The sequence below is a fragment of the Hypanus sabinus genome, chromosome 27, assembly GCF_030144855.1.
Source record: "Hypanus sabinus isolate sHypSab1 chromosome 27, sHypSab1.hap1, whole genome shotgun sequence".
NCBI lineage: Eukaryota > Metazoa > Chordata > Chondrichthyes > Myliobatiformes > Dasyatidae > Hypanus > Hypanus sabinus.
This window is the reverse complement of record NC_082732.1, coordinates 14,822,254-14,848,369: the sequence shown is the minus strand read 5'-3', so window position 1 is coordinate 14,848,369 and position 26,116 is coordinate 14,822,254. Positions and strand designations below refer to the sequence as shown.

The following is a 26,116-nucleotide window of genomic DNA, read 5'->3' as shown; positions in this document are numbered from 1 at the left end:
CATTTGCTTTAGGAAGCAGCGGTGCTAAGAACTTCCAGACACAATAAAATGTAAGGAACTGCACCATATTTATTATTTGCATTCTGGGCATTATTTATTCTCTCATCAACAATATAAAACAAAATTTCCTGGCCATTTTCACATTGCTGGCTGAGAGAGTAAACTGGAACCTAATAGACTACCGTATTTCCTACATTACAACGGTGATTAAATTTCAAAATATCAGACAGGATATCAAAATATTGGAATGACCTGAGGCTAGACAGATGTGAACTTCTTACAAAAAAGCATGTCATTTTTTCTTTATCTGACTTTATGACAGGGATATTTATTACCCATTCCCAAATATTTTCCATGTGTTATGAGGAACTGCCAGACCAGTAAGCAGTACAGACTCCCTTTCCTGACAGACATTTGGAAACCAGATCTTACAAGATAGTGCAATAAATGGTATCTTTATATTCTCTTATCAATCTGCCAATCAGCTTGAAAAAGATCTGCTCTAATGAAAGTTCTCTAAGCTGCAAAGTTAGCTCTGGATATTTCTCCACAGATGTAGCATAACTTGCTAAGTGTTCAAAATTTCTCTGTATATATTTCAGGTTTCCAATATTGTTGTATTTCAATTTTCTAGTTTTTAACCAAAATTAATGAATTTATTTTAAGGATTTACTAAAATGGATTCCAACTTGAATATAAATTAGTACTGACCCTGGAATCCATACAGTCTTTCAGGATCTTAGCCAGTCTAGGGCTGTGCATAAATACAGGGACATTTAGCTGTTTTATTATATCATACAAAAGCTTTGAGCCTTGTTAATATTACCAGTGCTATGATTGCGAATGAGGTTATGAGGTAGGTTGGGCAGCTGTTTCAACATTTCAGACCTCTGATTTTGTGTAGCATTTTCAAGTTATCCTGTGATTATGTGGAATTCCCCTAGATATACTATTTAGCTGGCTAGCTGGTTCCTGTATGTCAGCCCTCGTCTAGTTGAGAATCAGGGTTGAGAATCCTGATTGAGAAACAGGGTTGAGAATCCTGATTGAGAATCCTGGTTGAGAATCAGGGCAGAATTGACGTTGAAGGTCAAGGAGAAATACTTAGACTTATTATTAAAGATGATAATTTCCTGGCATTTGAGTGGCACAAACTTAACACTTCTGTTACTGGTCCAAGTTGTGATGTTGACCGGAGATCTCTGGATGTCGAAATAGGACGCTATTCACATTAGCATTGATGTTGTGGAGTAGTGTCCTCAGCATGGTGAGCAGCTGCAATTAGCTGCACGTTCACAAAAGGCCTTTGAACATTGCCTCCCTCCTTGCTGTTCCTCCAGCCCTTCCAACAGACACAGGTCATGAGAAAGAGCTGGTCTATGTAATTGTGTTATTATGGATAGTGGTTATGTATATAATGCTTTAGTAGCTTGGTGGCTGAATAACTGATATAGTATGTCAGAAACCTGAGTTCAAGACCCACAATGGCAGCTGTGAATGTTTAATCTGGAATTAAGCTGAAATATTAGTAAACTGACCGGTGATGTACTGGCATCAGCACCTGACTTCAAGGCGAATGATCCCAGTTCAAATCCAACCAGCTCCTTGCACACTTTCCATTCATGCTGGGTCGAGCTAGCAACGTGGCCTCGTAAAGAACAGACAAATAATAAGGAAATGGCATTATGCCATTCAGTGCATCACAAGGCATGGAAAGGAATAAACACACACACACACACACACACACTCATGGAGTGGTAGGTAAGGACAGGAGAAATGCTATCTCTGTCAAGGTAGCTGGAAGATGGGGTGAGCATGGATGTCTGGGAAATGGAGGACATGCAGCTGAGGGCAGCATCAATGTTAGAGGAAAGGAAACTCTGTTTTTGAAGAAGGACATCTTTGATGTTCTGGAAGGGAAAAGCTCATCCTAGAACTGATGCTGCTGAGATGGAGGAACCGAGAAAAGGGAATGGCATTTTTTTTTACAAGTGACAGGGTGGGAAAAAGTATGGTCAAGATGGCTGTGAGAGTTGGTAGGCTTACAACATATATCAGTGGACAGTCTGTTTCTGAAGATGGATACAGAGAGATTGAGAAAGGGGAGAGTAAGGGAGCAAGTAAATTTAACAGCAGAATGGAAGTTGCAAGTCAAAAGCTGAAGAAATTGATGAGTTCAGCATGGATGCATAAAGCAGCATCAAAGCAATTGTCAATGTAGCACAGAAAATGTTGGAAAGCACTACAAGTGAAGGCTTTGAACATGGACTATTCCATATAGCTAACGAAAAGGCAGGCATAACTGGGGTCTGTAGTATATTCAATATTTCAGTAATATTTGAGTAATATTGTAAATACATTGTTTAAGCATTCTTTGTTTACATAATTTATTATGGGTTATATGTAACAAATATATAAGTCATTACATAGCCTTGTCATATGCGACACTTCACTAAAAGTACTAAATAGACACATTTTCTTGGGGTCCTGTGTTGATTTTTTAATGAATTTATGGAGTTACAAAACATAACACTGACAACAAAGAAGCTTTAAAATAAACCCAAGCCAACTATCTACCTGTTGAAGCACAGCATGTTTTTTTCATTGAAAGGTGAGGGAGACTTTGAAGTTTAAAAAAAAACACATTTGTTTCTTCTAAGGGAAGAGAGACATTTGAGCTAAATAAAAGTCAGAAAATGGACAAAGTTCATGGGTTCATAAACAGTGGATGCCAAGTGATAATAATAATAAACTAAAAGCAGATTTGGTGGGCTACATTGGAAAGATAGATCAGTTTGATTGCACAATAGATAACTGGAAGATGTATACTGATTGAATTCAGCAATACTTTGAAGTAAATGAAATAACCAATGAAAGGTGAGTGCCAGTGTTACTGAGTGTAATAAGTGAAGAAGAACACAGTTTGCTTAGAAGTTTAACAGCTCTAACCAAACCAGCCAAAATGAGCTTTGCTGATTTCATGAATGTAATACAGGAACATTTAGAACTGAAACCATTGTTGATTGCAGAACATTTTAGGTTTCATATGTTGAATTAAAAAGAAGGGAGGTCTATTTCAATTTTTGTGGCTGAATTGAAGAAATTGTCCAAGCATTATCAGTTCAGTGATTTGCTTAATAATGTATTGAGATATTTTTTTAATTAGTGGAATCTTACAAAATGCATTCAAAATGGCTCTAACTGAAGTATAACTTATATTTAAAAGAGCAGTTGAAATAGCTATATCAATGGAAACAGCAGACAGAGGCGCAAATGAGTTGCAGTCAGGACTGAAAGTACAAAATTGCAGCATCTAGACAGAAACTTGCCTAGCCGAACAAATTGTGTTAACCATTGTGGTAGGAGCTCATATCCACCAGACCAATGTAGGTTTAAAAGTGAAACTTGCAGAAAATGCAAAAGAGCATGTTGGGCAGACAAAAATAAATGGACTGCACAAGGGAGAGATAAAGATTAAAAAGTCAAGTTGCAGTTTCCAAAAGAGCACTAATCTGCAGGCTGTTAGTGAAAAATCTGATAATGATGAGAGTGACATAGTATTGGGTAGTCTTAAGATTTACAATATGAAAACTAATGATAGACAAGCAATATGGCTTACACCAGTAGTGAACAGAAAATTAATATAAATGGAACTGAACACTGGCTCAGCTGTTCCAGTCATTCCACAAAATGAGCTTGAACAGCATTTCAAAGATATTGAACTGATGCTTGAAGATATCCAACTAAGAACTCATCTGGAATATTTCCTACTCCCTTTGCCCTATCTCGCTTGATATTCAGTGCATTAACTGCTTTCCCTACTCAAACCTCAATTAAGTTTCCAAATGTTAGCCTTCCATTAACCCAGGAGCTTAGCATTGCCAAATTTTTCAGTGAAAGGCCCAAAACTGAAGCAATTTTTTGCACACCATACAGTTTATGTAAGTTAATTGGACTCACCAGTTCATTGCATTGGTAATTTTAGTTTACATCTCCCTATCTTACACTGTTTTCTCTTCTACAGGCAATAATTCTCAATTTGCAGCTGTGCCGGATGTTCCAGGTTGCTTACTGCATGAAATATGAAAAAGAGCAAGAGTGCAGTGCACCTGTCATTAATTGCACTAATCAAGAAACTGTCTTGGAACCAAGCTCCCCAGTACTTTCCACAAAACATGTGAAAGAGCGTTATGGGGATTTGGAGGTTTCCCTGAATGTCAGTGCCTTGGTGACCTTTAGGAGAATTCCGCAAGAAGAGGAAATCAGATCAAAAGAAGTTGTAAAGCAAAGCGAACAGGTATGGTGCATATAGATGAGTAAACCATGATTATTTTCACAAAGTGCCAGATTGCACAAACTTAGATTGTTAAATTTATAACTCTAATTAAAGTAACAGTGAATTAAGTAAACATTATTACCTCATTTTGCCGTATTGGAATTTGTTCTGAATCATTTTGTTCAGTAAATCTGTTACTAGAGAATATAAAATCTATTTAGAGTGGCAAATTGCATGCAGGCAGGGATAGACATTTCTAGTTTCCAATATTGAAAATACCATTCTTCAAACATACAAAATACATTTATTATCAAATCATGTATGCAGTATGCAACCCTGAGATTTGTCTTTCCACAGACAGTCATAAAATAAAGAAAACCATGCAACCCATTCAAAGAAAAACATCAAACACCCAAAGTACAAAAAATGAGTAAATCTTGTAAAGGGGTACTCAAAGATAATTGCTATGAAGGAGTGTATTTCTAGAAACAACAGCATGCTAGTCACTCAGTCTCCTGGCTTTCACAGACTTAACTTTTCTCCAAATCATTTGAAAATAAAACTTTGTCACTTGCAGGATTCAGAGGAAACCTTTAAAAGTGAAGAATGTGGATATCCTACAAGTAGTCCAAATGCATATGATCCTTCAAGTGGACCTAAGGTACGTATTGTAAAAAATTACAAATTCTTCCACCTCGATCTGCATCATCGATTCAACCTTAATATCAGAGTTTACATTGCTTTTGCATTTGAAATTACTGTTGCTTCACTGAGTAGGGATACACATTCATACAATTGTCTTAATGAACACCCTCTTATTAATTTATACAATTAGAAATTAACAGGTTTAGAATGTTGTGAATATTGTGCAAATAGAGTGGATCAGAAAATGAAAATGCTAATTAAAGAGATTGTTTAATAAATTGGCTTGGTAGCCACATGGGTCAATCATGATTTCCTCTCTTCAGCTCACCAAATGATCTGGAAGAGGGGATATCTACAGACGATAGAGCAAATCCATTTAAAGTAACTTGTTGAAAGATAAGTCTCCAATGTGTCCTAATTATGCAAGTGTAAAACATACTGTTCTTTATGATCATGAGCTGTGAATGACTACTAAAATAAAGGTTTTCTTGATTCCCCTCATATCTTAGCTGCAGAGGGGTATTCTGATGAGATAAACTATGTTGTTTTCAGATTTATTTCAGCTACTTTAATTTTCTTTTATAACTACCTGGAGAATAATTAACAATCTTAGTAGCAAGCAAGTTCTTTTCTGAATTTAGGTCCCTCTTCCTTTCATCTATTTTCTTCTTCCTTTCCCCATAGGCTTTTGAAGAAGCATTTCAAAAAGTGATTTGGAATTAAAGAAAGAAAATGAGGGCTCACATGAGTTTTTTTTTTCAATCCAGGGCCACTTGAGTGAAAATATCTAAGAATCACAACATTTAGAAAACAATAAAGTCATACACAATTAAATGGATGTGTTTAAACTGTCATTGGACACTTGATGGTTTGTGTGCAGCAAGTTGTTTTTAAAACTGAATTTCTGATGCGTAGTACCGCTTTTGAATATATCAGTATCTCCAGCCTATCCATATAAATTATATGAACAGAGGAAGATTAAAGAGATATGGTAGGGGTATTTAAAATCATTATTACATATGCAGATGACTTTCATTTCATGGGCTTCAATTTTAATCTAAGCCTATAATGTACCATTTTAACAGATACCATTTGCACAAAGGGCGGGACGGTAGTGTAGTGGCTAGCACAATGTTTTACAGTACCAGTGACCCAGGTTCAATTCCTGCTGCTGCCTCTAAGAAGTTTGTATGTTCTCCCCAAGACAACATAGATTTCCTCCAGGTGCTCCAGTTTCCTCCCACAATCCAAAGTCATATCGGTTAGTAAGTTAATTGGTCATTGTAAGATAAGCTAAGGTTAAATCAGGTTGGTGAACAGCATGACTCATAGGGCCTGTTCCGCATTATGTCTCAATATTTTTTAAATGTATATTTATCACAATAACTTCATTTCTCTCTTGATTCTTTGTTCTTCCAACAAACACTCCTATCAAATTAGTCAAGCATGATTCAGTATTAACAAGTTCATGCTGGGTTTCTCTACACAATCCCTATATGACTAAGTAACCACATTTCTATCCCTGATTGTTGTTTCTTGAGCTTTCATCGTCTCCACAAATGTTCTACAGTTACTGATTTTATCCCTAGCTCTCATTTTGAACAAGGGTATAATATTTGCAGTTCTCCAGTTTTAAAGTACCACTTGGTGAATTTAAAGATGTGTGGAAAATTTAGGGCAGGACCTCACAAATTTAATCCCCTCTTCTGGAAGGATGCATTCTATCTGGGCCAATTTGACTTTTCTAATAACTACTCTTTACTAATTTTCAGCCTACCCAGAACCTCAGAAACATTTTTCTTTGCTGAAAATCCAGCAGCATCTTCTTCCTTGATAAAGATTAATGTAGAGTACTTACTTTGTACTTCTGCCTCTATGCCTAGGTTTCTTCTCTAGCCTTAGATCAATTTTACCTGTTGCCTAACAAGGAGGTGGAGCAGTAGCATAGCCGGCATTATGCTATTACAGCACAAGCAAATCAGGTTCAATTTCACCACAGTCTGTAAGGAATTTGTACATTCTCCTGTGACTACCTGGGTTTCCTTCGGGTGCTCTGGTTACCTCCCACATTCCAAAGCTATATGGGTTAGAAGGTCACATGGGTGTATTTGAGGAGCATGGGCTCATTGGGCTGGAAGAGCCTGTCACCATGCTGTATATCTAAATAAAATAAATAAAAACAATCCTTCCCCGTTTATTAATTTTCTTGAATATTTCTGGATTATCTTTCATGTTTGCTTAAGTCTTTTATTTTACTGTTCAGTCTTTTCTTGTGCTCTCTTTGCCTCTATTTCCTTTTCCCTTCCTGTCTGAACTTCGTATGCTCAGCCTGGTTTCCATTATTAGCATACATAAACTAGTTTTACGTATCATAACAGAGTGTTTAAGAAGGCATAATGCATACTCGCCTTTATTAGTTGAGAAATTGAGTTCAGAAGTCAGGAATTAATGTTGCAGCTTTATAAAACTCTGGTTAGGCTACATCTGGAGTATTTCATACAGTTCTAGTCATACCATTATGGGCAGGATGTCAAAGCTTTGGAGACGATGCAGAAGTTTACCAGGATGTTGCCTAGATTAGAGGGCATGTGATTTAAGGAGAGGCTGGACAAACTTGGATTGCTTTCTCTGGAGTGGCGAAAGCTGAGGGAAGATCTGATGGAGGTTTATAAGGTTATGCAAAGCATAGATACAGCAGACAGACAGTGTCTTTTTCCAGGGTTGAAATGTCTAATAGCAGAGGACATGCATTTAAGGTGAGAGGGGGTAATTTCAAAGGAGATGTGAGGGGCAAGTTTTTTTACATTGAGAGTGGTGAGTGCCTAGAATGCAGAGCCCAGGGTGGTTTTTGAGGTGGAAGCATTAGAAACTTTTAAGAAATGTTTAGATAGGCACAGGAATCTGAGGAAAAAGGAAGGATATGGACATTGTGTGGGCAGAGGAGATTAGTTAGTCATTTGATTATTAATTTAATTGGTTCGGGACCAATGGGTCAAAGGACCTGTTCTTGTCCTATGACCTATGTTGTAATTTTTTAAATTTATGATATTTCAGCTGCTACAAACGAGCAAATTTATTGCCCTCTGAATAAGGTGTTTGTTAAGGATTAACGCTGTTCATTTCCTGATTTTCTATGTGTGAGAATTTTTCAATGTACTTGGCTGATAACATAACAATGCCATTACGTAACATTTTCCAAATTACATGACTGTCGCTCTAACCAGAAATCCCCCGCTGCTGAGACCAGAAAACAAAAGTGAGGAGGGGGAAAGCTGTGCTACCTCCATGGGTAGTGTTTGGAATTAGAATTAGAGTTTTTATTTCTTATCTCCATCTCACAACATGAGGGAGTAAAACTCTTTATGTTGTGTCTCAGTTACTATGTACAAGCAATAAGAAAGGGAATTGTGGGAGGACACCGATGGCATACATCATTGTTTCATATACATGTATATAGGAATATGAGAAAATAGGAGCAGGAGTTGGCCACCTTGCCCCTGAGATCTGCTCACCGTCATATCATAGTAATCTTCCCCATGTCTCAACAACTTTTCTAGATTACTTACTCATAATGCTAAATTTCCCTATCTTTTCCTCACTGTTTGTTGGCGATCCAGTTTCTGCAATATCTTCCTACTGGCTGGGGCTCCAGTTATTGTACTCCCATTCCATTTCCTGCGCTCCATTCCTCCTGGCTTGGTCTGTGGTTCCCATGCTCACTTCCCAATTGCCAAAGGCACTGGTTCTGGCACTTGCTTGTCATTCCCTGTGGCTGCAGGTTCCCTGCACCCTCCTGACTCACCGATTTTCCTGGGTAGTTTATTATAATACTGTGTGACATAGAAAAGTAATAAAGAAGTGTCAGGGTATTAATAGGCTAGAAACCCCATCAGACTTGCACCACCAAAGTCCCATGCATTCATGATTATTGATGCTTTATCTTAACTATGAGTACCAAAACTGTGCACAGAATTCCATATGTGACCTCCATAATGCCCTATATAATTGTAACAACTCTAATTTATTTCTAAACTCCAAATAAGTTACATTTTGGCTAATGTGCCATTTCCCTTCATAACTATATGCTGCAACAATCAGGTAACCCTTTGTGATTTGTGTACAGAACACTAGATCCTTCTGCACTTCACTCATTTGTAATCTCTCTCCATGAACATAAAAGTCTGCTTCTGACCAACATGATTAACTCACACTTTCTCACATTAAACTTGGTTTGCCACGTTTTCACACAGTCACTCAACCTGTCTTTATCCTGTTATGACTACTCTTCTTCTTGCAAGGTCAGCAGTATGCACTATTGCCTCTGGTGGTGGCAGAACTTTAGGGACATGTAAGAGACTCTTGGATGGGCATATGGTTGAAAAAAAAATGGAGGGTTTTGGGCTATGTAGGGGGGAATGGTTAGATTAATCTTGGAGTAGGTTAAATGGTTGGCATGACTTTGTGGGTCAATAACATCGTGTACTCTTCTACGTTCTTTACCTACCACAAAATTAGGCCTGTATATTAAAGAGGTTAGATTCTCTGCCAAATAATAGTTATTCAACATCTCTAATACTCATATGTATACACAAAAGTAATACTGATTTTAATAATGCCTGCAGAAGTGCCAGAAGATTGTTGCTCAAGAGGGTTATTATTAGTAATCACATCCAAGTAGCTTGAACAGGTTAAAATAATTACTGTGAAATATTATTCATTTCTGCATATTCATTTTTTCTGTAATTTAATGTTATTATCAAAATTTGGAGGAATGGAAGGTGAAATTATCCCTTAACAAATGAAAGCTCAACTAAACTCATGTCTCCTTCCTTTTCCCTTTAGGCCCAAACAAAAGAATTGGATCCACTGGAAGAATGTCCATACTCTTCATTAACACTGGTACGAAAGAAAGCTATACGTAACAAAGGAATCAGGTCAGGAGCTTACAGGAGCTCTACCTTCAAGAGACAATTTCAGCAAGCACTTGCAGATGGCTGTAAGTCATTGTTAGCAAGGTTATTGAAAAGTTAAAACTGGGAGCATCCAGAAGGATTTTCATTATTTAACTTGCATTTGTTAATGTATATTTAAGGAATGCATAATTTTAAGCTACATAGAGAGCTTAGGTGGTATTTCTTCCCTCAAATAAAAATATAGAGGAGAGTTATTCATTTAATTATTTCTGAATAACTTTATTATTGATACTCATAATGGTTCCTCATCATATCTTAGGTGTAGGTGAGAAAGCCTATTCCAGTTACCTTAGCACATTCAATGGACTCCTTGTCATAGATGTTCATGCGAAGAAGAAAACTTCCCATTGTTATTTTAAAATCATATTTTAAATTAACTTTAACTTACAGTGCCTATAAAAAATATTCACCCTCTTGGAAGTTTTCATGTTTTATGGTTTTACGACATTGAATCACAGTGGATTTATTTTGACTTTCTTGACACTGATCAAGACTCTTGTATCAAAGTGAAAACAGATTTCTACAAAATGATCTAAATTAGTTACAAATATAAAACACAAAATAATTGATTGCATAAGTACTCACCCCCTTTAATTCAGCACACCAAATCATCACTGATGCAGCCAATTAATTTTAGAAGTCACATAATTAATTAAATGGAGATCACTGTGTGCAGTCAAGGTGTTTCAATTGATTGTAGTAAAGGTACACCTGTATCTGGAAGGTCTAACTGCTGGTGAGTCAGTATCCTGGCAAAAGCTACACCATGAAGATAAAAGAGCACTCCGAGCATCTCCATGAAAAGGTTATTGAAAAGGAGATGGATACTAGAAAATTTACAAGTCACTGAATATCCCGTGTAGTGCTGTTCAGTCAGTCATCAAGAAATGGAAAGAAAATGGCACAGCTATAAATCTGACTAGAGCAGGCTGTCCTCTCTCTATCGAAGCCTATCAACATTCAATAGGTTTCAATGAGATCCCTCCTCATTCTTCTGAATTCCAGTTGGTAGAGGCCCAAGACCATCAAATGCTTCTATATGACAACCATTTCAATCCCAGAATCATTTTCATGAACCTCTTCTGAACTCTCTCCAATGTCAGCACATCCTTTGTTAGATAAGGGGCCCAGAATTGCTCACAATACTTCAAGTGAGACCTCACTAGTGCTTTATTAAATCCTCAACATTACATCCTTGCTTTTATATTCTAGTCCTAGAATCTTGTATGTTAATTTTTGATAAGAGTCTAACTTAGTTTCCATTATTTTAGTTGTTGGGTTCACTGCACAAGTTCGCAGTACTTCTTTTAATTCTTTGATTACTTTTACTCCTTCCCATGCTGCCTTTCTCACAATTTCAATTGCAAATATATTTCCATGGCTTTCAATGTAGCCATTTTTAAGTGACTTTTACATTTTAATACAATAACTTCTGACAGTTATTTTATGACCTTTATTTGGGGTTCCTATAGGCGTAAGAAATATGCTTTGTCTCCATATGGTTTTAAAATCATAAATAACTCCAAAAGCATATTGAAAATTAGTGTAGATATTAGCTGATCTCCCTATTACCACCTTACAGATCTCAAATAAAAGTCCTGCCTGTTGGAGCCATGTTTCCTGATGCCAGCATTTCAGTTTCAGGAACAGTGGCCCAACTAGCCCTTTGAATTCCTCTCTCAGCCATTGAGGAGCCATCGGTGTACAGATTTACACCTTTAACAGAGTAATAACCAAAAGGATGCTGTCGGTCTCCATATTCTTGAATTAAGTCTGCCATCATGTGTTTCTCATTGGCACACAGGGTAAATGATTTATCTCTTTCAGGGATTCCTAATGCAGGTGTAGTGTTGCCTTTAAAGTTTAAAATGCTTTGTTATTTTTTCATTAAGAGTCACAGGTTATCTGAGCACTTACTGCCCTTCAGCAAATTGTTGAGTGGTTGGGTATTTCAGCATATGAATCATTCCATACACTGTTGTAGTAACACAAATCCAGAAATTGGAGTTGTTGAACTGCTTTAGGCAGCTTGGCTGATGTAAAGGTTTTTGCATGACTCTTAGTGATTTCCTACTTATCTTGGGAATTTACTGACTCAAGTAAATTGCTTCTTCTTGTTGCAATTGAGCCTCATCTAAATTTGCTTTCTGACCTGTGGATGATATATAATTGAGCAAATAAAGCACATCATGTAGCTTTGGATGTAATCAGAACATCTTTCACATTTTGTATGATTGTCGAATCAATGTCTGGTATGTCCTCAGATGTTGTCTTAAAGTCATATGATAGACTGTGATACTGTTATGCCTCATCCATTGGTATTCTTGACCTTCAAGTGTAAAGCCCAAACATGGTTGACATTCAGGTGCCAATAGTATGGACATTGATTTCTCTAACTTTCGTTAATGCCCCTCCTCCCTATCTTACCCCATTCCTTATTTATTTATTTATCTATCTATCTATTTATTTATTATTCTCTCTTCTCCCCCCCCCCTTTCTCTCTATCCCTCTCACAATCACTCCTTGCCTGCTCTCCATCTCCCTCTGGTGTTCCCCTCCCCCTTTCTTTCTCCCTAGGCCTCCCATCCCATGATCCTCCCCTTTCTCCAGCTGTGTACCCCTTTTGACAATTAACTTTACAGCTCTTAGCTTTATCCCTCCCCCTCCTGTCTTCTCCTATCATTTCATATCTCCCCTCCCCCTCCCACTTTCAAATCTCTTACTATCTCTTCTTTCAGTTAGTCCTGACGAAGGGTCTCAGCCTGAAACGTCGATTGTACTTCTGCCCATAGATGCTGCCTGGCCTGCTGTGTTCCACCAGCATTTTGTGTGTGTTGTAGTATGGACTAGAATCTATTTGCCATACAATAACTGTAAGCCACTTGTGTGATGGCTTTAGGGCATTAAAATAGTTGATGGATCTGCTACTAGAGAGGTTAGCTTGTCAATACATAGATTAGCAACTGTCTGTTTCCTTTCATTCGTTCCATCTTCAGTCCTGCATGTGATCACTCCATCGATCTTTATTGGAGCAAACTGTGATATGGCTGTCAGTCTTGTTTCATCACTGTCATTCTCAGATGCATCACTAGAGGCCGCTGTAGAGTTCAGGCCGTTCCCATCCTGTAATTCTTTAGAGGTCAGATGGTGGTGCTATCTCAGAGGATTGTGCAATATAGCAGGTGTTTCCCAAGAAGAGGTGTCACTGGCAGGACCACTCACTGGACTGGTAGGATTGCCCACTTGAGGTCCCTGCTCAGCTTTTTCATGTTGCTACAGTTTGCTTCTTAAATCCATACAATATACCTTGATTCAATTACACTCATGTTGTTTTCTCTCATTCAGTTAATAGAGAAGTTTGTTCTTTAGACTTTTTATTGTCTCTGTCATACTGATTTTGTAGTTTATCATGTGTTTCACATTTCTTTCCCAATTGTTTAGTCAACTTCTTTACTTGCTTATGCAACTTTCATCACTTGCTCATACATTCAATCAAATTGACTATGTGTTCATATCTTTAACATACATTTTCTAGATTTTTCCTTTCCCTCTGGCATTCTCTGGATCTTATCCAATGCCTTCTTTATAAACTTAACACATTTTTCATCCAGACTTTTTCATTAATCTTGTTAAACTGAGATGTTTTCTTCAGGTAAGAGCTCAGTTTCTCAACTTCGGTCTTTGTCTTAATAGTTTCTCATGCGAGCACTTAATTTGTACATACTTTTTATTACTTTGACCATGATCCGAAGTATCAATAGATTGCAACCAAAGTTTCAATAGATTGTAACCAACAGATTTTTTTCAAAAAATAACGTAGTTTCCTCATAGCTACACTTCCACCAGATGATGTATTGAAGCAGCACCAGTTTTTTTTCCAGATGATTTGGAATTAGAGTAAGCTCTTAGCTTTTTTTTAACTTAGCGCAAAAAAATCCACTTTGGCGTTTTTCCAAGTACTTAAATCTTTGCAACCATCCTTCCTGACTACATCAAATTGTTGGATTCTGATATTTTTGATGCAAGGTTCTTTCTGAGGTCAAGAAAAAGGCATAAAACTTACTGCTTCATGATAATTTTTTTTAAGCATTAAGAGAACAAAGTTCCGCTTGGTGGCACATTGATATCAGCGCTGGACTCCGGAGCGAAGGTTCCCAAGTTTGAATCCAAGTCGGTTTGAGCGTCGAGCTAGCAACTTGGTCTCATTAAAACAAGAATTGCTTGCTACGGAAACACCGTTTAGTCAGTACTCTGATAACTCCACTGCCGAGTTAAAGGCTCTTCTTCTTCTTCTTCTTCTTCCTCTCCTTCTTCTTCTTCTTCCTCTATTAGAGAGTAGCTGGTAGAGAAAGGAAAAGAAGAAGAAAAGATGGTGGTCCAATATGCTCTGCCCTTGTTATACTATGCAGTAGATAAGAGTTCAAATCTGTAGATAAGAGTTGACCAATCAGATAGACCCCATTTAAATAATACAATACCAAAGAAGCTTCTAGAAAGAGAAAGAACTGTAATTCTAGGGTTCACACTGAACAATTATATGGATATAGGTAATTATATAAATACAAACAGGAGAATAGAATTAAACTGCAAAGGAAATAATTATACTGTCTAATCCAACATAATGACAAGTGCTTGAAAAATATGGACCACTTATTATTTCTTGATTTCTCAGGGCTAATATGCAGTGAAGCAGCCATCAATGAAGAAATTCAACATTATTTTAATATGCTTGCATAGCTTTTGACTATATGAGGGGAAAAAGGGTGCAGCTCAAATCTCAAACCTGACACAAAGATCACAGTCTAATGAACAGTATGATCCCTGTATTTTGTTTATTACCGAGGTTTGAACTTAGCACAAGCACCTCAAGTCACTGGAAAGTCAACGCCAATGCTGACTCCCCAAAATGGTTCATGTAGGTAAAGGAACCCAATATCAGTATTCTGTTCCAGGCCAATATCCTCATAATCGAGGTCTTGTTTACACTCAGATGACTCCATTGAGCATACCCAATACTAGATTGTGAAACGAAACCTTCAAATTCTCTGTAACATAGATTCTGCAGATGCTGGAAATCCAGAGCATCACATACAAAATGATGGAGGAACTCAGAAGGTCAGGCAGCATTTATGGAAAAAGTCAATAGTTCAGGCTGGTATCCTTCGTCAGAACTGGAAACGAAGTTGGGAGATGCCAGAATAAGACGGTGGAGGGAGGTGATGGAGTACAAGCTAGAAGGTGATTGGTGATACTAGGTAGGTGATGGAGGGGAGATGAAGTAAGAAGCTGGGAGGTGGTAGTTGGAAAAGGATAAAGGCTGGAGAAGAATCTGATGGGAGAGGAGAGTGGACCATGGGATGAAAGGAAACAAGGTGGGCACCGGTGAGAGGTGATAGGCAGTTGAGGAGAAGATGTAAGAGTGAGCCAGAGTGGGGAATTGAAGAAGAGGGAAAGGGGAGGTGGAAAATTACCAAAATTTAGAGAAATCGATGTTCATGCCATCAGGTTGGAGACTACCTAGACGGAATATAAGTTCTTACTGCTCTAACCTGCCTCATCATGGCAGAAGAGGATTCCCCTCTCTGGCCCCCAAATGTCTCTATTCCTTTTACCGAATTTTAAATTGAGAAGATGCATTACTGTCTTGACTGGAACCAGTGTTGGAATCACAACTATATATACACCACAATTGCAGCAAGTTTTGTAAACAAAGCGATTGCCTGCAAGATGTGAGGAACTCCTTTCTCTAGGATGTTAAAGTGCGTCTTTGAATGTCTTTGAATATTTTCTTCATTTCATATTCTTTTATGTCCTGTACATATATTAACAGGATTTAGGAGGCCATGGAGTCCCTGCCATAGCATTTCATCAGAATATTTCAGTAGTACATGCAAAACATTGAAGTCCTTTTTTCACTGTAGATATTAAGCATTTCTGACATTGTGCTTACTTTAGTTCAAGTGGAATAATACTATTTTATAAATAAATTCAAGAGATTTAGCTTGACCAATATTATCTAATGTGTTTATATGCATTTCAGTGAATAAAGTGTCTATTTAATCTTCAGTGCCTCCAATTACAGAGAAATAATGCTTTTCAGTTTTGCAGCAAGCCACTATATTCTAAACATAGAAACGTGTTTAGGTTTTTGGTTATTGAGTATATAAATCTAACAGAGCAACACACATAAAACACTGGAGGAACTCAGCAGGTCAGACATGGTCAGCAGGTGCGAATGGGTAACTATGATGTTGTTGGAATAACGGAGACATGGCTGCAGGGAGATCAGACCTGGGAAATGAATGTACAAGGGTATACGTGCTATCGTAGGGACAGAAATGTGGGCAGAGGGGGTGGGGTGGCCCTGTTGGTGAGGAATGAGATTCAGTCCTTTGCAAGTGGGGACATAGGGTCAGGAGAAGTAGAGTGGATAGAACTGAGGAACAGTAAGGGCAAAAGGACCCAAATGGGTGTTGTCTACAGGCCACCAAACAGGAGCATGGATATTGGGTGCAAGTTGAATAGGGAGTTAACATTGGCATGTGGCAAAGGTAATGTCGCAGTAGTTATGGGGGATTTCAACATGCAGGTGAACTGGGAGAATCAGGTTGGTGCTGGACCACAGGATAGGGAGTTTGTAGAGTGCCTACGGGATGCATTCTTGGAACAGTTTGTACGAGAGCCGACCAGGGACAAGACTATTCTGGATTTAGTGTTATGTATTGAACAAGATTTGATAAGCAATCTTGCAGTAAAGAAGCCATTAGGAGGCAGTGATCATAATATGATAAGTTTTTATCTGCAATTTGAGAAGGATAAGGGCAGCTCGGAGGTGTCAGTGTTGAAGTTGAACAGGGGAAACTATGGAGCCATGAGGGAGGAGCTGGCCAAAGTTGACTGGACGGATAGCCTAGCAGAAAAGACAGTGGAACAGCAATGGCAGGTATTCTTGGGAATAATGCACAAGGTGCAAAATCAGTTCATCCCCCAGAGAAGGAAGGATTCAAAGGGGGGAAAGGGGCCACAGTGATTGACAATGGAAGTCAGAGATTGCATAGACATTAAAAAAAAAGGAAGTATGACAGAGCTAAGGTGAGTGGGAGGACAGATGATTGGGAAGTTTTTAAGGAACAACAGAACTTAACTAAAAAGGCAATACGGGGAGAAAAAATGAGGTACGAACGCAAGCTAGCCAGGAATATAAAGGAAGATAGCAAAAGCTTTTTTAGGTATGTGAAGAGGAAGAAGATAGTTAAGAACAATGTTGGGCCCTTGAAGAATGAACTGGGTGATTGTCTATTGTCTATTGTCTATCATTCATGGAAATATAACAAACAGTTGAGGTTTCGGGCTAAGTTTCTTATTCAGGACTGGAAAGGAAGGGGGAAGATTCCAGGATAAAAAGGTGCGGGAAGGGGAAGGACAACTAGTAAATGATAGGTGAAACCAGGTGGGTGGGAAAGGTAAAGGAATAGGAATGGAGAGGAAGGAATCTGATAGAAGAGCAGAGTGGACCAAAGGAGAATGGGAAGAAGGAGCAGCATCAGGGGGCGCTGATAGGCAGGTGAAAAGAGGCAAGAGGCCAGAATGGGGAATAAGAGGGAAGGGACAGTGATTTTCATGTTTACCAGAAGGAGAAATTGATATCATGCCATCAGATTGGAGGCTACCCAAACAGAATATAAGGTGTTGCTCCTCCACCCTGAGGGTGGCCTCATCGGGGCACAAGAGGATCAAATGTCAAAATGGGAATGGTAATTGGAATTAAAATGTTTGGCCAACAGGAAGTTCTGCTTTAGGTAGATGGAGCGGAGGTACTCGATGAAACGGTCCCTCAATTTATGGCAATTTTCTCCAATGTAGAGGAGACCACATTAGGACTACTTGATACAATAAACAACCACAGCAGATTCGTGGGTGAAAGATTGCCTCACCTGAAGGACTGTTCAGGCCCTGAATGGAAGGGAGGAAGGAGGTGACTGGGCAGGTGTAGAGAGATGTGTAGAGAGGTGTGCCAAGTGGGATATTAGTGGGTGGAGGGGAACAAATGGACAAGGGAATCATGGAGGGTGCGATCCATGGGGAAAGTGGAGAGTGGGGGGAAGTTAAAATGTGTTTATTCCCTTTGGGGATGGCGGAAGATGCGGAAAATGATGTGTTAATTGCAGGTAGTAGGTAAGAACAAGAGGAATTCTATTAAGACGACAGGAAGATGGGATGACTGGGAATACCTGGGAATTGGAGGAAATGTGGTTGAAGATGGCATCAATAGTGCAGGAAGGGAAACCCCATTTCGATGAAGAATGAGGACATCTCTGATGCTCTGGAAAGCAAAGCCTCATCCTGGGAACAGATGTGGCGGAGATGAAGGAACTGAGAAAAGGGAAGAGAGATAGTCAAGATAGCTGTGTGAATCAATTGGTTTATAAAAGATGTCGGTTGACATTTTGCTCCAGAGATGGAGACAGAGAGATCGAGGGAGTGTGAGTGGGGTGGAGGTGTCAGTAGTGGACTAAATGAATTTAAGGGCAGAATGGAAGTTGGACGATGTTGATGATATTGACGAGATCAGCATAGTCAATGTAGCGGAGGAAGAGTTGGGAAGCATTACCAGGGAAAGGTTAACACATGGACTGTTCTACTTAGCCAACAAAATGACAGGTATAACCTGGATCCAAGCAGATGCTGATGACTATCCCTTGAGTCTAGAGAAAGTGGGAAGAGCTGAAGGAGAAATTGTTAAGGGTGAGGACCAGTTTTGCCAGACATAGGAGGGTGGTGGTGGAGCAGAACTGGTTGGTTCTTTTATTGAGAAAGAATGAAGCAGAAAGCTTTAAAAGGCTACTCTATCACTTTTTTGTTGAGATATTGGATGGGTTCTGAACTGCAAATTTCTCTCATACTCAGCACTTAAAACAGTTTAATTCAAGGAGTATTGAAGTGAAATAAGCAGCATGTAGTACCCTTCAAATGCTTTTCAAACTGAACTTGGCATAAAGCTAGAGTTAATATTGTAACTTTAATATGCCCAATTCTGGTTCAAATTGGTGCTCTTTCAGCATACTTTACTGAATAACTGGTGAAGGGCCAGAAACGACTGTTTATTCTTTTCCATAAATGCTGCCTGGCCTGCTGAGTTCCTCCAGCATTTTGTGTGCGTTGCTTTGGATTTCCAACTCTGCAGATTTTCTTGTTTTTGCTGAATAACTGATTAAAAAATCAAACGAGAAAATCTGCCGATGCTGGAAATCCAAAGCCATGCACGGAAAATGCTGGATGAACTCAGCAGGCCAGGTAGCATCAGTGGAAAAGAGTACAGTCAACATTTTGGACCGAGACCCTTCAGCAGGACGTCTCGGTCTGAAAAGTCGACTGTACTCTTTTCCATAGATGCTGCCTAGCCTGCTGAGTTCCTCCAGCATTTGGTGTGATTATATAATGTTCATTTTTTTAGAATCAAAATTACACTTGAAATAAATGGGATGAATAGTTGAAGTATTGCCAGTGTGTCCAAAAGGTTAATTATTCTATCTTTCACAGACAGTTGCAGGTGGGGAGATGAACTCCTGGAATCTTGGAAAGCACTTGCTCCACTACAGCATGAAGAACTCCTAATGGACACTGTCTGGGCCAGTGCTGGGATACCCAGGTTAGTTTGTCAGTGAGAGTTCCTTGGTAATTCTTTTGAAATTAACATCTTCAACAAAATAATGGTTATCTAGATTGATTCTTAGGACAGTTCTCTGGAGAAATGGAACAGGATCGATCTTGAGTTCACTAGAATAATAAGAGACTTCTTTAAAACATTTAAAATTCTGAGAAATATACACCTAGAAGGTGACAAATATACCTAGAAGGAAAACTATTAATGAAATGCTTTTTCAAGAAAATAGGAAAACAGAAAGAAGGAAACTATTGGGGAAAATCCATCATTACACCTTAGCAGGATACTTAGAGTTCAGTCAAGTAGATCAGACACGACCTGTGAAACTGTTTTTGACAAATTGATTAACGTCTTTAAGAATTTAACAGAATGGTTAAAGGAGAACCGGTAAACGTAGAGTATTTAGTTTTTAAAAGGCATTCAGTAAGGTGCTGTGTGAAAGATTACTGTTCAAGAGCTCATGGCTTTGTGGGTATTTTAAGTGAGTGAATTGACTTTATTACTGGCATCCTTTACCTACATGAGGAATAAAAATCTTTACGTTACTTCTCCATCTAAATGTGCAATTATATATATGAGCATGGAGTGAGGATAGACTAACAGACAACAGCTGACATAAATCGATCATTTTCAGTCTGGTAAGTGGTAACTAGTGGGTGTCAGAAGAATCATTGTTACAGCCTTAACTATATACATTCTTTGCTAATTACTTTGATCTGGCATTGTAGCCAAATTTACACTTGAAGCTGATATACAGTACAGTAACTCATCACCATATTTTTATTACAAATTTGTCTAGTTCCATCTACATCCATGCCAGCCTGTGGTATAGTGGCATTAGCACTGGACTTCGATGTGAATGGTCCCAAGTTCAAATCCATTTGACTCCTTGCATACTTTCCATCCATGCTGAGTTGAGTGGTGAGCTAGCAACTCAGCCTTGATTTTTAAAAAAGTCAAATGTTATGGAAGCAGCAAAAATGCTGCCTGATGTGCCACAAGGTGTGAAAGGGAGGAACAACAACAACAACAATCTAATCAGGTTAAACCCACCCAAGAAAACAATTGTATCCTGATGGTGTGCATCTCTAATTTTCTGTTTAATATCATGCTGATCATCATTGTGATTGTTGTAGTATTCTGTATGCAACTGCCACAAATAGTTTCTATTGCTTGGTATTTCCTAACTCAACATAATCTGAGCTAAAATCCTGCTTCACTTCCGGTTTCAATCTTCTTTTTAGAAACATAGAAAACCTACAGCACAATACAGGCCCTTTGGCCCGCAATGCTGTGCCGAACATGTACTTACTTCTGAAATTATATAGGGTGATCCATAGCCCTCTATTTTTCTAAGCTCCATGTACCTATCCAGGAGTCTCTTAAAAGACCCTATTGTATCTGCCTCCACCACCGTCACCTGTAAACTGTTGGTCATTTCCTGTTCCCTTGTGGGTCCTCTTCCCCTCACTGTTGCCACCATTAAAGGTCTTACTGTTGCCCATGCAATCTTTTACTCCCTGGTCAGTACTTCATTGCCATTATCAACTCAACATTGTCCAGAATGAATTAGCTTGCTTTTTTGATATCCAACTATTTACTTCTTCTGACAACAGCACAATGTAGTTGCATGTGTATTCTGTGAAAAAATGCATTGCTGCAATTCACAAAACGTTCTTCAATAATCTCTTTCAAACACATGGCCTCTGCTAGTTTGAGAACAGCTGTAAATGTTTAGGAATAAACTCTGCTATTCAGTTCGACAAGAGCTGTAAGGGCATAGGCACACAAACAGTTGCAAGTCCCACTCCAAATCACAGATCCATCTAACTTAGAAATAAATATACGCACTGGCCACTTTACTATACACATCTGCTTCTGCAGTGCAAATATTTAATTAGCCAGCCATGCAGCAGCAACCCGAAGTATAAAGGCACGCAGACATGGTCAAGAGACTGTTGTTCAGAAGAAGCATCCTACCCAAAAGAACTGTGAGTGTATCTTGATCAGTTGGACTGCAGGAGTTTAAGAAGATGCCGGATGATCAAATTGTGAAGTACAATTAAGGAAAAGCAAAAAATATTAGCATTGCCAGCAATGCTCATGTGCCATGGCTAAGCAAAAAGAAAATCCATTGTTGCAGTACAAATACCGTAAAAAGATTCCTTCTTGCTGCAGAACGTGGGTCATTGGTGGTTTGGCTGTCATTCAACCTACTTGAAAATTACAGTGCAGTATAATAGTTCTTCATTACTAAAGTAAAAATGAGCATAATATGCCCAATGCAGTGAACATTTCCTTTGACATGACCATCATCTTCTGCTGCTTTAAATGAGTTTGTTTTTCACAAATATCTTTTTCTATTTTTGGTAAAGGGATTCTGCTATAGAACTTTTAAAACGTGATGTTCTGGGAGCTTTCTTACTTTGGGTGAATCCTGGCCCTCTGAAGTGCTGGACACTGATGATGCGGACCCCATTTGGTGTAATAAACTACATGATTTGTAAAAATGATGAAGGCAAATATTATCTTGAGGTAGGATTACATTTTTAAAAATTCTTAACATTCTTGCTATAGTAATTTTTAATATTGATAATGTGTGCTTGATGTCTTTCAGCATCTGAACACAGAATTCCCCAGCTTAAGAGCCCTGATAGAACATTACACAACAATTGATGATGGTCTATTTTGTTGCTTAAGTGCTTCAAGGATAAACCATTGTTATGAAGAACAGGATTCTATGGAATATGATGGCTTGTCCCCAGCTCAAACCAAACCTGAAGGGAGGTTGCTTCAGACCATCGAGTAAATCATCCATAAGCTATAAATGTTTGTTTCTGCTGGTCATAACAAAAGACTCCCTGCAGATTATGATGTGCACATGTTTTAGGAAATTCAGCCGTTAATAAACTTGAATTTACCACAGACAGCTTCTTGAGGATTAGTAATATTATTCACTTTTGCAGCTGTTCTAGAGTGACACTTTATACAGTAGCATGCTGTAATAATTGTACTTGCTTATAACTTTAACTAGATATGTGTTTTATCAATCTTTCCAAAGCCTGACTGAGTTGACATGATGAGGTAAGATAGAGATGTTGCTTTATTTCACTACAGGTAGACATTGATAGCAACAGTTATAATCAGATTAGTATAAAGTAATTCAATTGATAGAAAATATTTATTTCATAATTGTAACATAATGTTGCAGATTCCCCACACTGAGTAATCTTTATGTAATGTGAGCTAGGTGTTTTGAGCATCTCATATATTTAAATTTCACTATCAGTAAACAGCTTCTCAGCTTCATCTTAATAAATACAGTGGATTCTGGTTAATTGGACCACATTGGGACCAGAACATTCTGCCCATTTAAGTGGCTGCCCCAAATAGCTGAAGTTTCATAGAAATAGTTAAAAAGGAATAAAAAAGACAAACTACCATTTAATTAAGTAACAAATTTAAATGGTGGAATGCTCAGATGCAGCTGCTTCTATGGGGCTAACTGAAGGTGCTATTGTCTTTTTAAAATATGTGTTATAATTGCCAGACCCTGCTGCATATTAAGAACTTAAAGTATGACCGGTCAACCCCATCAGTGAGTTAGTTGCTCATTGGCAGAGAAGCTGGAGCTGGTGGGGATCAGGTTGGTGCATGATGAAGGCAGTGTGCAGTCTAATAGTGAGCGATCATCTTAGTCACTTTTCTTTTGATTGGAAGACATTGTTGGACATTGGTAATGTGGAATGCTGCAAGTCTGATTCACTGTTTTATTGGTGAACGGCAGGCAGCTGCGTGGCCTCAGTCACAGTGAGGACTAAGCCTCAAACACAAGCGTCACCTGTTTGCAGCCATTCATGAGAGAGGGATTGAAGTCAGTGCACTTCACTGGAGTGCAGGAGGCATGGTGTCCATGCTGGAGTTGGTGCTCCTCTTCAGTATTTGCTTGGCCAAAGATAAGATAGATCATGTTTGACTGCAAACTGCTGCAACATTCATGGATTCAGAGACTTGGACTATATATTTCTTTGTGTGTGACTATGTTTTATTGCTGCCTTGTATATTCTATATGGTCTTTGTGCTGTGAATGACTGTTGGTACTGTGTTTTGCACCTTGGCCCCAGAATGACACACTTTCATTGAGGTGTATTCATGGATATTCATGTAAGGTTGAATGACAAATAAATGTAAACTTGACCTTGAAATTATGTATTTAAATGAAATACAGAACAGATTGTCTAAATGAACAAAATCAGCGCAGACACCTAGTGCAGATAAAGGACAGCTTTCAAACAATTCTTTCAAGTGCATCCTCCAAATCTTCACTTCCATTATAAAAATCAAGATGAATTTCAATATCTTCAAATTCTTTGCAGCCCCTGACTCACTGAAGTAGTGAAATCATTTCATTTTCATTTCTGACCATTTCTGGCGTCTGTAAGCCTGTATGCTTGAAACAACAGTGAGCAAAATAATTCTGCATTATCTTACTGTTGAATACTCACCAATTATTAGTGACAAAAATCACAGCTTTTTGAACATAAACACATGCAAGTGGCGCTATCTAAAGGCTATTTGCTCTGAGCATGGTGTAGTGTCTATTGACCACATGTGACTGAGGCTAGTTAGAAACTGTTCACCAATAAAGCGTGTTAGCGGCCCAATTAAATAAAGGAAATCCCGGCTATTGGTTTATTTTTGTTCTGTCAGATAAGTGGCTACCTTGATAAACTAGAATCCACTCTATTAACTCTCTTTTCTTTAAAAAGATGGGATATTTGGTCCTGTGCCCTTGTGTTGCCTGTTTGTCATTAGACAAAACTGAAAAAGATCAATGGATTTTACAGCACAGGCTGTGCTCCCACCTGAGCAGAGTCTAATTGGAATATTTTCAATATTTCGTGCAGTTAAAGAACATAAATAATAATTTAATTTTCTAATGTTTTCCCCCAAAACACGATCAAACCTTCAAAAACGTGCCAGTAAACTTTAGGTTACTGGAGACGCAAGAGGTAGCAGATGCTGGAATCTTGGGGCAATTACCAATCGGGGGGGGGGGGGGAATTCAGCAGCTCAAGCAGAATCTGCAGTGGGTTACTTTGTGTTGTATCTGCCTGTAAGGAGACAAATGTCAAGGTTGTATAATGTGCACATACTTTGATAAATGTACTTTGAACGTTGGAAAGGAGCTGCTGATGTTTCAAATCGAAACCCTGCATCAGTATTGTCAAATGTCAAAAATTCCTTTCTCCTTTCTGCTCTAGCCACTGAGCTCCCACAGCAGATTGTTTGCAACTTCACATTATTATTAATTAAACAAGTGGCCAAATAAGGAGCATTGAACAGCCTTGTCAAGTATTCATACATGTGTAAAAGCAAGTAGTATTAATAATAATTCAATTTAATTTCTGTATTAGCAATCTCCTTGCTAGTTTTAAATGACTATAATGAATTTATTTAATTTTCTAGTGAAAATCAGTTTTAGTAAAGCTGGTCAAGCAATAGTACTCTTGTTCATTTTGCCTTCACTAAAATTATGACATTAATTTTAGTTTATGTATTATGATTCCTAATATAAATGCAGTATTAATGTACAAGTATTAAGTCATCTGAGTTGTTTACTTTTTAAATGTTTGCTCTTAAAGACCCAGGATAATGTGGGCTAATTGTTCCTCACTATTTTTGGCTGACTGTGTGATTTCAGAGAAAATCGAATCTGGTTTATTATCATTGACATTGGTCGTGAAATTTGTTGCTTTGTAGCAGCAGTACAGTGCAATACACAAATTACTTTACAATAAGAAATATAAAAAATTAATAAATAGTTGAGAAAGAGAGCAAAATAGTGAGGTAGTGTTCATGGACCATTCAGAAATCTGATGGTGGAGGGGAAGAGACTAAATGTTCTAAAACATTGAGTGTGTAAAAAAAAAGTGCCGTATTTTGCTATTTGACTTAAGATATGTACTTGTGTGTTATAACTATACATTTTGTATTTTAAAGTTGCGTATATTTTATATAGTAGTCATGGAAAATTGTATAATAAAGAGATATGAACAGTGACTTTGGCGCATATCAGTTTTACTGTGGGTGAATGATGGGAGCATTGGAAATAGTGCAGTTCACCTATTGACATCCTTTTTTCCCTTCCCTGATTATTGCATACCATCTGTAATCAAGGGAGTGGGAAATAGACCTTTCAATGAACCTAGTGTTAGATTAGTGGCTTGATTACCACTAACTTCTTTTACTTACACCTTCACATTATCCACCCACTTACACTATCTGCACTTCTTCACTTTGTCTGGGCTACCACTGAGCTCTTTTTTTTTACCCAAAGAAAACTACCTACTGCCTGCTCAGAATCTCCCTTTGTTAGGTTGCACCAGTTCAATACAAAGCAAGGTGTTAAACATCCACTCTATCGTGCTGTGTAGGTGTCAGCTCTTCTAAGTAGCTCTACAAGAAGATTTCAAATAGCATCAGAATAAGGAATATCATTATTAAAATTAAAGAACATATGAATTAGGAGTAGCAGTATGTCATCTGGCCTTTAAG

At 38.2% G+C, this 26,116-nt stretch overlaps 1 protein-coding gene across 2 annotated transcripts in view; it reads left to right on the top strand.

Annotated features, from left to right (window-relative positions):
• Positions 1–25,621, top strand: part of sh2d5 (SH2 domain containing 5) — a 64,230-nt gene extending 38,609 nt beyond the window's left edge. For both annotated transcript variants that reach the window (XM_059951761.1, XM_059951762.1), the window contains exons 5-10: positions 4,025–4,297; positions 4,854–4,937; positions 9,764–9,917; positions 19,435–19,543; positions 21,934–22,093; positions 22,176–25,621. In XM_059951761.1, the coding sequence (XP_059807744.1) occupies positions 4,025–4,297; positions 4,854–4,937; positions 9,764–9,917; positions 19,435–19,543; positions 21,934–22,093; positions 22,176–22,367 (972 nt within the window). In that variant the 3' untranslated portion in view covers positions 22,368–25,621. The remainder of the gene's footprint in view (positions 1–4,024; positions 4,298–4,853; positions 4,938–9,763; positions 9,918–19,434; positions 19,544–21,933; positions 22,094–22,175) is intronic.
• Positions 25,622–26,116: the final 495 nt, after the last annotated feature.